The sequence below is a fragment of the Nymphaea colorata genome, chromosome 11 (assembly GCF_008831285.2).
Source record: "Nymphaea colorata isolate Beijing-Zhang1983 chromosome 11, ASM883128v2, whole genome shotgun sequence".
Classification (NCBI taxonomy): Eukaryota; Viridiplantae; Streptophyta; class Magnoliopsida; order Nymphaeales; family Nymphaeaceae; genus Nymphaea; species Nymphaea colorata.
The window spans coordinates 10,802,730-10,816,894 of NC_045148.1; the positions used below are offsets into that span (position 1 = coordinate 10,802,730).

The window sequence follows — 14,165 nt, forward strand, 5'->3', positions numbered from 1 at the left end:
GAAGTTTTTAGCATAAACGAGAAAAGGATGAAAATGCATATGCATGAAATGAATGATTGAGATCTATAAAACGCTAGTGTTAGATTCGATTGTGAGTCGATCCTAACCCGATCCATTTGCACCGCTGCCTTGGGAGCTAGGTTATCTAACTGCTAAGATACCCAAAAAGGAAAAAGAAAAAAAAAAAACATCTGCTTGACCTCCGCGAGCAAAGACTCGAATATTATTAAACAAGTCGTGGAAAAGGAAACACAGATTAAGATTTTTCTTAAAGAAACTGGAACAGGAAAATCTAAAACTCATATTTGATATTGTCAATATCGTGACCCAAGCGTGAGAGGTCCACGGTGTAGACATCATCTTGATTGTTCGAGAAATAGCTCCCAATGTTGATCTGACTGGTGCTGAAGCCGCCATGATTGAAGTTGGTAGCTTTGGACATTGGCAAGAACAGAGGGTTGCAATCGTTAGCATTAAAACTGTAGCAACTGGGATTGATGAAGGAAGATGCAGGAAGCTGAGAAGGAGGAGGAGGCGGAGGAGGAGGAGGAAGGGAGGAGAATCCGGCATCGAAGCCACTGTGGTTGTTGGCAGGCATCTTGAGCATCAGCTCCTCGGCGCGCCTCATGAGCGTCGATTTCAGTTCCTCCAAGGCCGGAAGCAGGTTCTCCAGTTGGCCATGGTCTAGGCTGTTCACGTCTGAATCCCAGCCGGCCATCCCCTGCGCATGGCATGTCCTGTCGTGCATTTTCTGCAGCGAACTCCGACGTCTTCTCTCCGCCTCGAGCTGCTGGAGGAGCTCGTCGTGCTGCTGGTTGAGCTCCCGAATGCTGCTAGAGTGGTGGGCAGGGTCCGGATCCGACGTCCGCAGGCTGGAGAGGGAGGACGACGGGGACAAGCCATTGAGAAAGCGGTGGACGACCGACTCGACAGAGGGGCTGCCGAAGGAATAGGATTTGCCGCCGGGGGAGAAGACGATGACGGCGATCTCGGCGCCGCACAGGATGCAAAGCTCGTTGGCCTTCTTCATGAGGCCGTTCCGCCGCTTCGAGAAGCAAACTTGGCGGTTGTCTTTGTTCTGGATCTTCTTGATTTCAATTTTCTGACGTCCCATTCTCCGACTTGGCCCGTTATTCACCATAACAGAACGACTCCTGGACTCCTGTCTTGATAATGAAGAGACTAAACTGGACTGGACCTGTTAATCTCAAGAAGAAGAAGAAGAAGAAGAAGAAAAATAAGAAGATACGTTCTTGGTGCAGAGCGAAGAATGACAGCTCAAAAACTGCAACCAACCACTCCTACTTATACGTGCGGCATTCAGAGAGAGAGAGAGAGAGAGTGATAAAGAGAGATTTAGACAATCTTTTATCTTCCTCGCAATCAAGATTTGATGATGTTTCCTTTTCGTCTCTCGTGAATTCTTTTGTTTCAAGACCAGCACTTGAACGCTAAGCTTTCAGTAAATTCTTCTTCATACTTGCAGGAAAAAAGTTAACATTTATGCGCCTTTTAAGATTAGGAAAAAGTCATGGAAGAATTATAATGAACAGTGGATGCAGCTTGAGCATCATGAAAAATCAATAAATAAACAAAACAAGAAAAAATAAACCTGAAATCTTAATTTCAGACCCAAGCAATGGTATCTTGATTTATGAGGAATCCTGTACAAACCAGCTGCCAATATCAAACTGAACATTGAATTGCAAAAAAACATATTGGAAGCATTAATGTTGTGCCATCGAATGGCATTTATTGGACAATATGTTCCTAAATCATCTGTCTTTAAACAGAATCCAAAAATAAATACTCTAATGGCATTTATTGGATACTATAATCCAAAATCATCTGTTTTAAAACAGAATCCAACATAAAGACTCTCATTGTCAAGCTTAATTGTACTCTCCTGTTATTTAATAGTAAAAAAATCATCTGTTTTCACGTTGTCATATGAAAAATGTGGATGACTAGGAAATTCACGGGCATAGATAGGTAGGGCCTCGAGGGGGCATATGCCCCATGGAACCCAATCTAAAATTTTGAATTTTAGTGGAATTGGATTCAGTTATATGGGGTAGTCCTACTAAATCCAGGTCACTGCACCAAAGTCAATTGAAAATTCGTTAACTATATTTAGTGCCTCATAAAAAAAAAAAAAAATTAGAACTCCAGAATGTTGATTCCAGGGGAGCAAACTATACCATAGTTTTGATTTGTTTGAGTATTTGTTTTTGAGAAAATTAATTGCTATACTTGCTTGAGTTTAAGAGGATTTATAGGGTTTTATTGCCATTTTTATAATGAATTTTCTCTTTTGATTATTAGAAAAAAAAAAAGTTGAGCTACTTAAATCTATTAGAGCTTGAAAGTTCAATCGTGCTATGCTTGGTCTGTATTTAGATGAGTTAAGCTTAAACATTATGATCGAAGTTCATATATGTAAATGAATTATTGTGTTCACTGACACAAATTAAGAAAGTCTATTATGTTATTAGTGTAACATTTAATTTGGTTATTAATGAATTAGATTTGGACTGGGATATCCAACTAAACTGCTACAAAAAGTCATATATGAAAAAAAAAAAAACGTTCGATTAAGAAATTGGATCAGTTTCATCTGATCAGATTCAGATTAAGATTTAGTTTAAAAATAAATATTAGATCAGACATCATTTCGGATTTTGATTTAATTCCAAATAAATATGCGCATCCAGTATCCAATTCTTTAAAAGACTATTTTTAACATATCATAAATAAATTTAAATACTTTTGTATATTAGAAGTACTTAGATTCATACATGAAAATTAAAAATCAGATCTGGATGAAATTTAGATGATAAATTAAAAAAAAAAGATCGAGTATAGATTTTCTTCATTTATACTCGAATATGAATTTGTAAACATCTTATAAATCGAAAATGATACAGATTACACTGGACTGAAATGATTGACATCCATTTAATGTTGGGTTAAATGAAAAAAAAACCCTTGGGGGTATCTGATAGTTTCGGATTTGTGATTCCCCAAAGTTGAGAACCATATATTTAAGCTCAGATCCTACCCCTTCCTAGGGCTGTTCAACTAGCTCGAGCTAACTTGAGCTTGACTCCAACTCGCTCGATAAACTTGACTCGAGTTCGAGTTAAGAAATGAACTCGACAATTTAAATGAGTCGAGCTCGAGTTAAGTGGGCTCTGCTAGGTTGAATTCGGTTAAGCTCGAGAAAGAAAATATATAAAATATATTTCATAAAATTATCAAAAAAAGTAAATTGCTCAAATGGGTATGCAAATCAAACTCGACTCAAGCTCGCGACGAATTCGAGTTTGTTTCAAAACACTCAACACCTGAGTTCGAGCCTGCCCCTTGCAATTTAAATTGGATTTTTTCTTATAAGAATCTTAAGCCAGACCTATGATCTTTAGTTTTATGATCATGGACTTTATTATGGATCTTTTGCCACATTTACAAAAAAAGTGCCATGCCAAGTCCACATAGGTGCATCCTACTCAACCAATTTTTAAATTTAAAATTTTTAATATTAAGTAATTTTCTTCTTCAATTGACCGAACCTTATAAATTGTTATGTATTTTTTTATTTTTTGATAAGCGTTACAAATTTGTTTTCTTATTTTTATCTTCACAACTAACATATCCCAACTTAACTTTTCAAAATCTCTTTCAGTTCCTGACAGCTCAGCAGATCAGCCGAATTTTCCATTTAGAACACGTATTGACGAAAACACCCCTCGAAACTTCTCTGCTGCTTCTAATGGGCCATACTTTTTCAATGTAGAAAGTAATCCCAAATTCCAGGATCGTGGAAAGAAATTTTCCCGTTTGGGGAAGATCGGGATTTTCTGTTTTGACGACTAATCTTCGCAATTAAGTCTTCTTTTCTGCCGCCTCTCATCGCGGCAACAGTGACTACTGATAGGCTCTCTCTCTCTCTCTCTCTCTCTCGCTCGCTCGCTCTTGGTTGAAGGCCTTCGTAGGTTTCTGCCCATTCGTGAATTCATTGGTACGAAGGACGGAATTGTGTCGATTTCGTTCCGTTTTGGTTTTTGAAGAATTCTAGCTTTTCCGTTTGTTTTTGTCGATCCTTCTCCCATGTCCTTTCTCTCTCATGCTCCTTCTTGCTCATCATTTTGGTTTGGTACATTCTTTGTGATTTTCCTTCCCTTTTCGTTGGTCTTTGTGGTCAGTGTCATTTATATAATGCTTTAGTTGGAAGATATTTCTGATCGTGTTTCTTTCTTTAGATTGAAGTCTGCGGACGTGCATGTCTTCATACCTTTCTTGCTTCATTCATTCAGTATAATTGAACGAAAGAGTTGATGGTGGATTGTTTTTCGTTCTTATGCTGTTCTATATTTAATTTTTTGTGTTCCTTTTCCTGGAGGACATTCTTGTTGGCGGATTTTAATTTCGCATTTTTTTTGTTGTTTTTAAATTTTAGCATTGGGACTTTTTAGATTTTAGTAATTAGGTGCCTTCGTTTGGTTTATTGTTGTTGCCTCTGCGGTCGTTCTGCAGAAGTTAAGATTGTATTAAGTGCTTGTAGCTGTTATTGTACAATGATGTTTTCCAAGTTGGGTCATTTTGAATCCCTTTTTGTTTTTCTTATGCTCTTGCGACTTCAAGTTCCGTTTTTCTTTCCTATAGGAGATGTTCTTGGACTCGTTTTTTTTTTTGGGATTAGATGGAGGAGTAGCAGTGCGCTATGATTACATTAGCGAACAACAACGATTTCATTTTGATTTCTTGGCGAGGAAGGCTTTATTTGACCATTGTTGTTTAATTTTTCTCTTCTTTGTTGATGGTCGTTCTAAAACCTCTTATTAAGAATTCCTGTAGATCTGCCGATAGTTTCTGCTATTAAAGTTATTGTAAGGTTTACCTTTAATAACAAGGACAGAAGGACAGTAAAATCAATCAGCCATTAATTCTGAAAGTGTATTGATTAACCCTAGTCCTTCTTTTTGTTGCAAGTTTTAGTTTTATACATGGATTAGGATTTCACTTTAGTTTTTTGTTCCATGGTCTTTATGATAAAGCACATGATGTCACTGTACGATAATTTTGATGAGCAAATAACGTTCATCTTCGAGATTTCTTTGTCATCATTATTTGGATATTGATTCTTGAAATTCTGCTATTATTGAAGTCGAATTGGATGAATAACATGATTCAGGTTGATGATCTTGATACTCATGCCCTTTTTGTCCAATAATAAAGAGTTAGATGAACACAATGACTTTTGTTTGCGCAGAAATTCAATAGTCTTGGGAGATGAGTCTTGCTACAGTGTGTCAGACTCTAAAAGAGTTATTTCCTCAGGTATATTTCCCTGCTTCTGTTGTGAAAATGGTGTGGGCACTACTGTCATTTCTTTTAATTATTTATTTGTTGTGTCTAAGATATTGATTTCTGTGTTTTGAGTGGCTATTTATTTTGCATCTGTTTTTGAGGCTTAAGGGCAAGAAGGCTGGTGGTTTGTGTAGATCAAGTCAAGGCCCATAAAAATGACAGTCTTTTTTCTCTATGATGTGCAAAAAAGCAGAATAATATGTTATAATGATGAAAACTCAGATGGCCATCATTTAACTATTTGACTACTTTCTTCTCAGTCATTTTGTGCCGACCAGAGTATTGATTATTGAAATGGCTTGGTGGTAGAAAATGAAAGGAAAGGTTGGTCGTAAATTTGGAGAGAAAATGTTAAAATTTTTTGTCTTTGTTTTTTCAGTTTGTTTTTGTCTGGCCTTTTTTTCTTTAACCAAAAGCCTGGACAAGGATGATTTCAGGTTAAAATATCTTTCTTCTGCTCTTTTGTTTCTGACTCTTTTTGTTTTTAACTCCAGTCAGGTAACATCCACATAGGGACTGTGGTCGTCCGTGTCAAACAGACTACTCTCATTGTCAGCCTATTCCATAGGCAGGTGGATTTAGATAAATGAGTGTGATGCACCTTTTTAAAAAGTGGGTGTTCCTTTTTCTGTTTTATATAATCTAGTCATTTTGGACAACCCTACTGAGCCATTTTCATGGCAGCAACATCGCCCCATATTTATTTATATATTTCAAGACCTTATATGTAGGAAAAAAAATGTTCACAGTTTGAATTTCCTCCACACGATCAAGTTGAACACAAATATTGAAAAAAGAAGATATGCGTAAGGGCTTGAAGTTTCCCAATTAATCTTTTGCAAACCTGGTCTGTCTCAGACATGGTTTGCCCCTTGACATCTAGGCAACTCGGTGATAGTGCCTTTAATGGTGAAGAGGGATAATGTAAATGTCTGCATCCTCATTAACTTGCTCTGATTCTTGGCTGTATAATATGTCTGGACTGTTGGGATGTTGCTTTTACATCTGAAAGTGGAGGTCTCTGCAATGTTTAACAGGTTGATGATCGTTTGCTGAAGGCTACCGCATTTGAGCATGGTGATGATGTAGAAAGTGCTGTGGATTTTATTGTTAACGAGGTACTTCCATATATAGCTCCAGACACAGATGCTGCAGATTCTCAAGGGTCCTCAACTATTTCCACTGGACGTAAGTGTGCATACTGCATTGCGCTCTTAGGAAAGAGTCGGCCACAATCCATTTTTCTTTGATGGTGTTTCTGTTTTTCTCTCTGATGCTTTATATGTGTGGCGTTTTCATGCTTAGCCGATAATTTGGTGTGTTCATTAATATATATATATATATATATATATATATATATTCATTTTACTGTCTTCATTTGTATATCCTTACTCTCAGCATTTGGTGGCTAACAAGTCATTGCCCTTATTAATGTAGTGTCATCCCTGGGTCTCAGTTTCTCTTCTTCAGAGGACCAAAGTTCTAAATTGAGACTTGAGTCACTTGAGGATTTTCCCAATTTAGCTACTGGTGCAACATCCACTCACAATCCTACTGATGTAAGCAACGGCTTGTCTTTGCATACTGGATTTGTAGCATTTGAACATTGTGCTGAAAATGATGCTGCTTCTGAGTGTGTCAAGGCATCAACTTTGGGAGAAGGTATGTTTAGTAATCTGGCTTGCCGCCACTACATGAATATGTTCAAGGGCATTTGGTTACTGACTGCTAAGTTTTGTGATACAGAAACCAAGCCTGATTCTGTTCAGAATGTTGAGGGTGTGTTTCATGAGGAGAGATTTGGTCCATCGGAGTCTCCCATGTTTAACTCTAGCTCCAGGGTTTTGAAAAATGAAGAGTCTTGTGAGCAATCTGATAATCCTGATGGTATGACTGATGATTGGATGCCCATCAGAGAGACAGATGCAGCTGGTCATGTCAATGAAATTCTTAATATTGATTTTCTAGAAGACTTAATTAACGAGGCTAAAAAGAATAAGGTATAGCTGTTGCATTTCATTGTTTTACATAATTGGTAATATTTTTAAATGTTTGTGAATGATTTTGAGGTAGAGACTATTGACTTACTTTAAGGCATGGAACATTTTAGCAAGTAATGTCATGCTTCTGAGTCTTTTCTTGTTCGACTCCTTTGTTTTCTCTCCTTATCTTTTCAAGTAAGTTATTTTCTTCATACATTTTAAAAAGGAAGTTGCTGTTTTAAGCTTCATTTCTCCTTAAAATACTGAGATGGACCCTTTCTTATGTTTACTAGAGCCATATGTCAGTTTCTCTTCCTTTTTTTCCCTTTTGGATGGTGATTCACTTATTGCTATACACAATGCTGCATAAGTACTGAAAGTAATGGTGCATCCCAAGACCTGATTCAAAAATGTGACCTATCTGCATCAGTGTAATTCACTTATATCATTGTATCTTATAATGCAATAGAAGCTACATCTTATGACAGTAAACGTATGCACTATTTATTTATTTATTTTTTATAGAGAAAGATGTCCAGTGCGAATTACTATAAAAAGTATGCTCACAAAGATTGGTAATGTTTTGAAAACATCATGAGCATTGAACCAAGCATTTTTAATGTGAAAATCTCACAATATTTATAAATATTGCCAAAAAATTAATCGCAATAATATTGTCACAATTTATGAAAAAAACTTTTTTAATTTTCTTTTAGTCTATGCTGTCCATGTTCTGTTCATCTTAAAGTTTTATATCTCTTTTGGATTTTTACGAATATGCTTGTAAGAGAATTAGTAGAACTTTTATTTTTTAGTTTGTCATTGCAGAGAGTTATTGTACAGCAATAATTCAAGATTCTAAGATGTGAAACCTTATGAAAATAAAATTGATGATTCATATAAACCACTTATAAATATAATGCACCCAGAATAAATCTAATGAATGTTGCTGTGCAGAGAGGACTAGCTATCAAGCCTTTTTGATGGATTACAGTCATACAATTCATAAACCAAAATCATCAGATGGGTGGGAAGATTGGGTTTGATAAATGACCATCACATTGTGCTTTCCACTTGAAAATGTCATAGAGAGGGAACCTTTATCCTGTCCTAGGTTATGTCACCTTCCTTGAAAAATGGATCTTTGGATTGAAGGTCATACATTGGTGAATTACCTTACTAATGTTACACTTTTTAACAGCAAACTCTACCATGTTCCATTTGTCGCCTTTTTGTAGCAACAGAATGGAACTTGAGTACCAAGAAGTTGACCATTTTAGTAAAAATAGTTGTCACTTCCTGGAAAGTCTCTAGTGTTGAATCTGTGGCCACTGTTCCACTATGCAGTGCCATGTGGACTGTGTACGTGTTGCCATAACCTTGTCAAAAATATGAGTGGTAGCAAGCTATTGATAGCATGAAGAGTGGTCTGAAGAATATTTTCATAAGATAGTCCTGTCCCTGAAATAGGCATTTGTCAGTATTTGCAGATCTGTTGCTTAGTGCAAAATAAGTCAGAGATTCAAAATGGATCTTATGAGATGGAAAAAATATTGGAGCTTACTTGTAGTATCAATGTGTGAGGGAAATAAAGTAGTGGAGGAGAAGAAAGTTGGTGCTAGGCCTAGAAGAGGACAAGTATATGCGATAGGTTATGGAACACTGGGGAGTTTATGCAGGGAGACATGGTCAACAAGGGTGGTACAGAGGAAAACCATGTTTCACATTAAGGAGGAGGAAGGAGCCAGTTAAATTTTAAGTTGACTTGGCTTGGTTTCCTAATTCAGAGATTCCATGCAGTAGAAAACTCCCTTCACCAGGAGTTTGGTTTTCTACTGCACATACGAGTGGGATTGCAAATCTGCAGCTGGTCATTATATGGTCAACCTTCGTTGACACTCAAGAATAAGTTATCCTCCAGTTTACGCCATAGCAAATTTCTTGAAGCTCTGACGTTATCTGTTGTAGACTTGTAGTTGAGAATGAGAATGTATATAGAGTAAATCAGTGCATAAATCATTGCTTCACTCTACTCATATGGTTTTTGGTTCATTCCTTATATTCATATGTTACTTCTGGTTATTCATTGAACTGTAGCCATAATTATGGATTAGCATGATATCTTATTAGTTATAATGCAGTTATGTAACTGAAATGTTCCTATGTCCGTATCCTCATCATCTTGATGTTAAATTTTTCATCAACTGTGTCCTCTAAGTATTTCATTTCATTTATGCCTTCCTTTCCTTCCTAATTAGATCTCTAGTTTGAAAGCTTGAAATTCTAGCATCGCTTCCAATTCAAGCCTATGCATATGCAGGCCATCTTACTTAAAGCACTGGAATCGGTTGCTTTGTTGATGAAAGAGGTAGATATACGTGAGAAGGAAGCAGAAGATGCCAAAGAGGCAGCATCTGTTGCTGGCTCTGAGGCTCTCAACAAGGCTGAAGATTTAAAAAAGATGCTGGCACGTGCAAAAGAAGCAAATGACATGGTTGTGTAGTGGTTCCTTTATGTGTTTGACTGTTTGAAGAAATTCTCAAGTTTAGAAGTGATGGAAAATATAATACACACAGTTTCTCTCTCTGCAGCAAGCTGGGGAAGTTTATGGGGAGAAGTCAATTTTGGCAACTGAAGCACGGGAACTTCAGTCACGGTTGCTCCATATGTCTGAAGAAAGAGATAAGCACCTCTCCTTAATTGATGAGGTAAGTTTGTATTGATATGTTCAATATCTTAGTAATACAACTATACAAGGCTTGTGCAATGCACTTTGTTATCTTTGAAACATTTAGAGGCTGCATTTTGTGTACAGAAATTGGAAAAAGTTGTTGATAGCAAGCTCTTTTCCTAACCCCATGTAAATTGAGATTATTTATTATCAATTATTGATTTTCATGCCCTAGTCACTTTTTCCTCTTTCTGTTTGGCCTTGTGCTCCAAGCAAATATTAGAAGTGGTTTCTTATATCGTGTTATGACATGAAGATCAATAGTAAATTCATGGTCCTTCTAACATTTACATCCATCATTCATTTGGATATTTGCAATAGTATGATGTTTGGCAACAATCCTGAGGCTTATTTTGGACCAAATTTCTTAGAGGTACTATCTTTACTGAAGCTTCATATAAATTGGTTATGCAATGGTTTATGTTTTGTTTGGATAGAAACAGTTTGCATTGTTGCCCCTTCCTTTGGTACTTTGTTATGCTATGCTTACTGTTTTCTCTAATGCTCGGTTAGATCTAGCTTTGGTTACAATACGTACAAATACAATAGGGTGTTTCCAGTTTCTTTTAAGGCCATGCCTGATTGCTTAAACTGGTAAACTACACATATCTGACACACTCCCTTTGGCAGGTAAGCAGGGATCTGCAAGCCAGAATAGCTGCGGTAGATGAGGCAAAAGCAGAAGCAGAGCAAGAAAAGCTAAGGAAGGAAGAATGTGCGAGTAACGCTCTTGCTGAACAGGAGCTTATCATGGAGAAAGTGGTGGCAGAGTCGAAGCAACTTAAAGAACAAGCAGAGAAGAACTCTAAGGTCAGTTAAATTTAGTGAAAATGAGATGTGGTTTGTTGGTGGATAATGCTACAGTTGGATTTTATGTTTAATTTTGTATCTCAATCTTTTTCATGTTATTGCAGTTGCGTGAATTCCTAATTGATCGTGGGCGTATTGTTGATATGTTGCAGTAAGCAATTATTTCTTTAAGGCAACAATTTTCGTTTCCAAGCAATTATTTGTGTTGTATCATCAAAGATACTAATGTGATTATATTCCATTTGCCAGAGGAGAACTTTCGGTAGTCTGTGAGGATGTTAAATTGCTGAAAGAAAGATCAGATAAAGGCCTAAGTCTTAGCAGCTCAAGTTTCCTTGCATCAAAATTGGGTGCCGACACAGGTTATGTATTGTCATCTTTGAGTATGTCTATCAAGAGCCAGACTTCAAGTTCTGAAGGTAGAGGGGCAAGCTTGAACTGCTCTCTGGCAGGGTCAGTGACAAAAGAAACGGCAGATCCACTCTCTGCAACTGTTGAGCAATGTGAGGAAACGAAGTTGAAGATATCTTGTGAAGAGATGGTAGGCCGAGAAGAGGATTGGGATGAACCGTGGGAGCTTCTAAAAGGCGCTTGTCATTTGCAGGCTGAAATGGTACAACAGCAGTGAAAGTAGTTGACGAGTGAAATGTTGGCTTTCATTTTCTTTTTGACGGCTTTTTGCCCCTGTTTTGCACATATGGAAAATAATCAACAATATCACATTTTTGGGTGTAAACTGCATCAGCTTTAGTATGTGCGTCCTGTCAATAGCCTGTTCTCAGGAACTTTTCCGTACTGTGTTGCATACATAGAAGAATAAACAAGGAACAGTTTTGAAAGCTGCTTTCGTATATATCTGAGATGGTCACTTCCTCCTATTAATATCTTGTAAACAAATATTGTAAAGCTTTAGTGTCTGGGCTCAGGTTGCATCCAAAACATCTTGTAAACAGAATAATATCATAATTTCTTGTTTGCCTCAAATGGATGTTCAGCTTTTCATGCTTTAGTGAGACTTCTCTGACACTCGCATTGAACCGTGTCCGAAAGAGCACTAGCTTGTGATGTGCTAAACGTTGTTTGACTAAGCTTATTTTCGGAGCCATGCATTGATATCTTGTTATTAAGTTACTTCAAGGCAAAGATCATTCTTTAAGGCCAGATGCGTGTGAAAGACTCTTAGCCTCTTCTTCATCAACGCATGAACATGAGTTCACCATAGATTGAGAGTCGGGGTCTAACCCATGGTCCTGTCAATACAATGTCAGACCCGGTTTAATGCCGCCTGATTTCACGCCCTAAAAATAACTTTCTAGGCATGGACGATGATGATTGGTGCATTATTTTTATTTTTATTTTTTTTTGAATCGAGGGTGAGCTCCAATGACTAAGCCCTATAAAGCCAACACCTGGGAAGTGCGAGTGTCAGAGAAATGTTGATTTAAGATTTTCAACTTGACACCCTTTATATGGCCTTACGTTTGCTCGCCATCTATGGTGTTCAGTTGGGGAAGGAACTTGAACAGGATTAGTTGGTGTATTGTCAAGTGAAATCCTTTTAACGAATACATTTGAAGCTAATCCACCTAAGCAACATTTTAGATGAATATGGACGTACAAAAGGAATATGAAGGGTTCACGAGTAAACTATACTACTGGAAGAGTCAGTAAGAAAAGGGAACCTTGTAATAATTTGCAAAATCACTAATATTTAGCCAAACAAATCTATAAAGTTTATACTTATATGACTGCAGATGTCATCGGTTGAAAGGTTATAAGTGTTTTCTTAATAGAAAGAAAGGGAAAAAAGAAATCGATGACCACTGGCCAGACAGTCTATTTTAACTAACTGAGTCTGATCCATAATTCTTGACAAAGAGGAATGTTTTAGATCGAGGGAAGTCGGTTCTCGAACGTCTCCTTTCTTCTTTCTTTTGTGCAAGGGGCAGATCTGACATCTCTCTTTGTTCCGCTTCTCAGTATATAAGTTGAAATGTACCGCTTATATTAGGCTAGATTTTAGGCCATCGAGAAACAACACAGCAGCCATTCTATGTTGATCTTAAAGTATTCGACCGAGGCATGCATTAGAACAAAAGCTTCGACTATTGCAACACAAAAGACAAGCCCAAAAAATTTTCGAGAATGATCTTTGAACCAGTAAAGTCATACTTGATACAAAATTGTTAGATTTCGTATTTCCGATGTACAAAATAAATTTACAGAGCCCCAACTTTAGTCGTTCAACTTCACATAGGAAAAGAGAAAAAGGAAGGCACACCATGTTACAGGGGTCCCTCTCTGCCTTTCTCCTTAAGCAGAAACAGAAAGGCGGGGGGTACTACTCCTCTCCTATGCCTCCTGCCTCTCGACAGACTCCAATTATTAGGAGCACCTGCTCAAAGAGAGACAGAGAGGAAGAAGGCCTCTTAATCGTTCCAAGAAACAAGGATAAGGGTGCACCTCCAGACGATGTAGAATCTGGATTTCATCTCCCTCACCTGCCTCAAGCATCGTCCCAGGGCGTCGCTCTGCTGCTTGGGGATTTTTGACTTGTATGAACGTGAAGACATACTGCTACCCATCCTCTCGGACAGTGAAAAGAAGAACCAAGAAGAAGAAGATGATGAGAGAAAGATGAAGGCAAGATTTGATGGGGAGAAGAAATGTGTGGAATTGCTTGGCTTGCCCCCTTTGCCCACTCGTGCATCTGTATATATAGAAGCAATGGAGGATGGGCGATGGGGATTGCGGCAGTGATTTAGGTGCTGCTGGGTGGGGCAAGGATGCCCACAGGTGATGAGCTACGTGACAAGGATTGGCCGCTGATTGTCGGCCCTACTGTGGCTGCTCCTCCCCCTACAGACGGCGACACCATTAATTCTGATGATGGAGACCATGCATTACCAGAATGCATGGCCAAAATTTCAGTGCACTTCAAGAATCTGAGTAAGCAGATGAAATAATCTGCCGACCATCCTCTGCACTGAAAATGGTTACCGGGGAACCCGCTTCTCTTTTTTACGATTCACTTTCTCTGTCAATTTCCACCTCAATCTGCACCACTTCCCCGAACACTTTCACTTACTGTAATCTTTCAATACTTTCCGCTTTTGCTTTATCACAGGGCTTCTTCTGTCCCTCTCATTAGAGAATTAAAATCAAAGTTTACTTTTCTAGCAGATTAGGCCCTCTCATTAGAGAATTAAAATCAAAGTTTACTTTTCTAGCAGATTAGGCCAACTAAGAATCTTGGTTTTCAGCGCCACTTC

The 14,165-nt window shown here is 37.8% G+C and overlaps 2 protein-coding genes across 2 annotated transcripts; one reads left to right on the forward strand and one right to left on the reverse strand.

The window, feature by feature from the left end:
- Positions 1-216: 216 nt before the first annotated feature.
- On the reverse strand, positions 217-1,311 carry LOC116264699 (agamous-like MADS-box protein AGL61). The gene has a single exon (XM_031645047.2). It carries the CDS (start codon positions 1,139-1,141, stop codon positions 293-295), a length of 849 nt encoding a protein of 282 aa, XP_031500907.1. The 5' UTR covers positions 1,142-1,311; the 3' UTR covers positions 217-292.
- A 2,519-nt stretch (positions 1,312-3,830) lies between these two features.
- Positions 3,831-11,732, forward strand: LOC116264688 (kinesin-like protein KIN-12F). The gene is made up of 10 exons (XM_031645034.2): positions 3,831-4,021; positions 5,273-5,340; positions 6,408-6,558; positions 6,808-7,032; positions 7,117-7,370; positions 9,673-9,846; positions 9,944-10,060; positions 10,714-10,893; positions 10,998-11,044; positions 11,143-11,732. Exons 2-10 carry the CDS (start codon positions 5,293-5,295, stop codon positions 11,519-11,521), a joined length of 1,575 nt encoding a protein of 524 aa, XP_031500894.1. The 5' UTR covers positions 3,831-4,021; positions 5,273-5,292; the 3' UTR covers positions 11,522-11,732.
- The last annotated feature ends 2,433 nt before the right edge of the window (positions 11,733-14,165 follow it).

Coding starts and splice junctions, on each gene's coding strand:
- LOC116264688 (XM_031645034.2), top strand. CDS start 5,293: ATGAGTCTTGCTACAGTGTGTCAGACTCTAAAAGAGTTATTTCCTCAG. Junction 5,341..6,407: donor TAAAAGAGTTATTTCCTCAG/GTATATTTCCCT, acceptor AATGTTTAACAG/GTTGATGATCGTTTGCTGAA. Junction 11,045..11,142: donor CGTATTGTTGATATGTTGCA/GTAAGCAATTAT, acceptor TCCATTTGCCAG/AGGAGAACTTTCGGTAGTCT.
- LOC116264699 (XM_031645047.2), bottom strand. CDS start 1,141: ATGGTGAATAACGGGCCAAGTCGGAGAATGGGACGTCAGAAAATTGAA.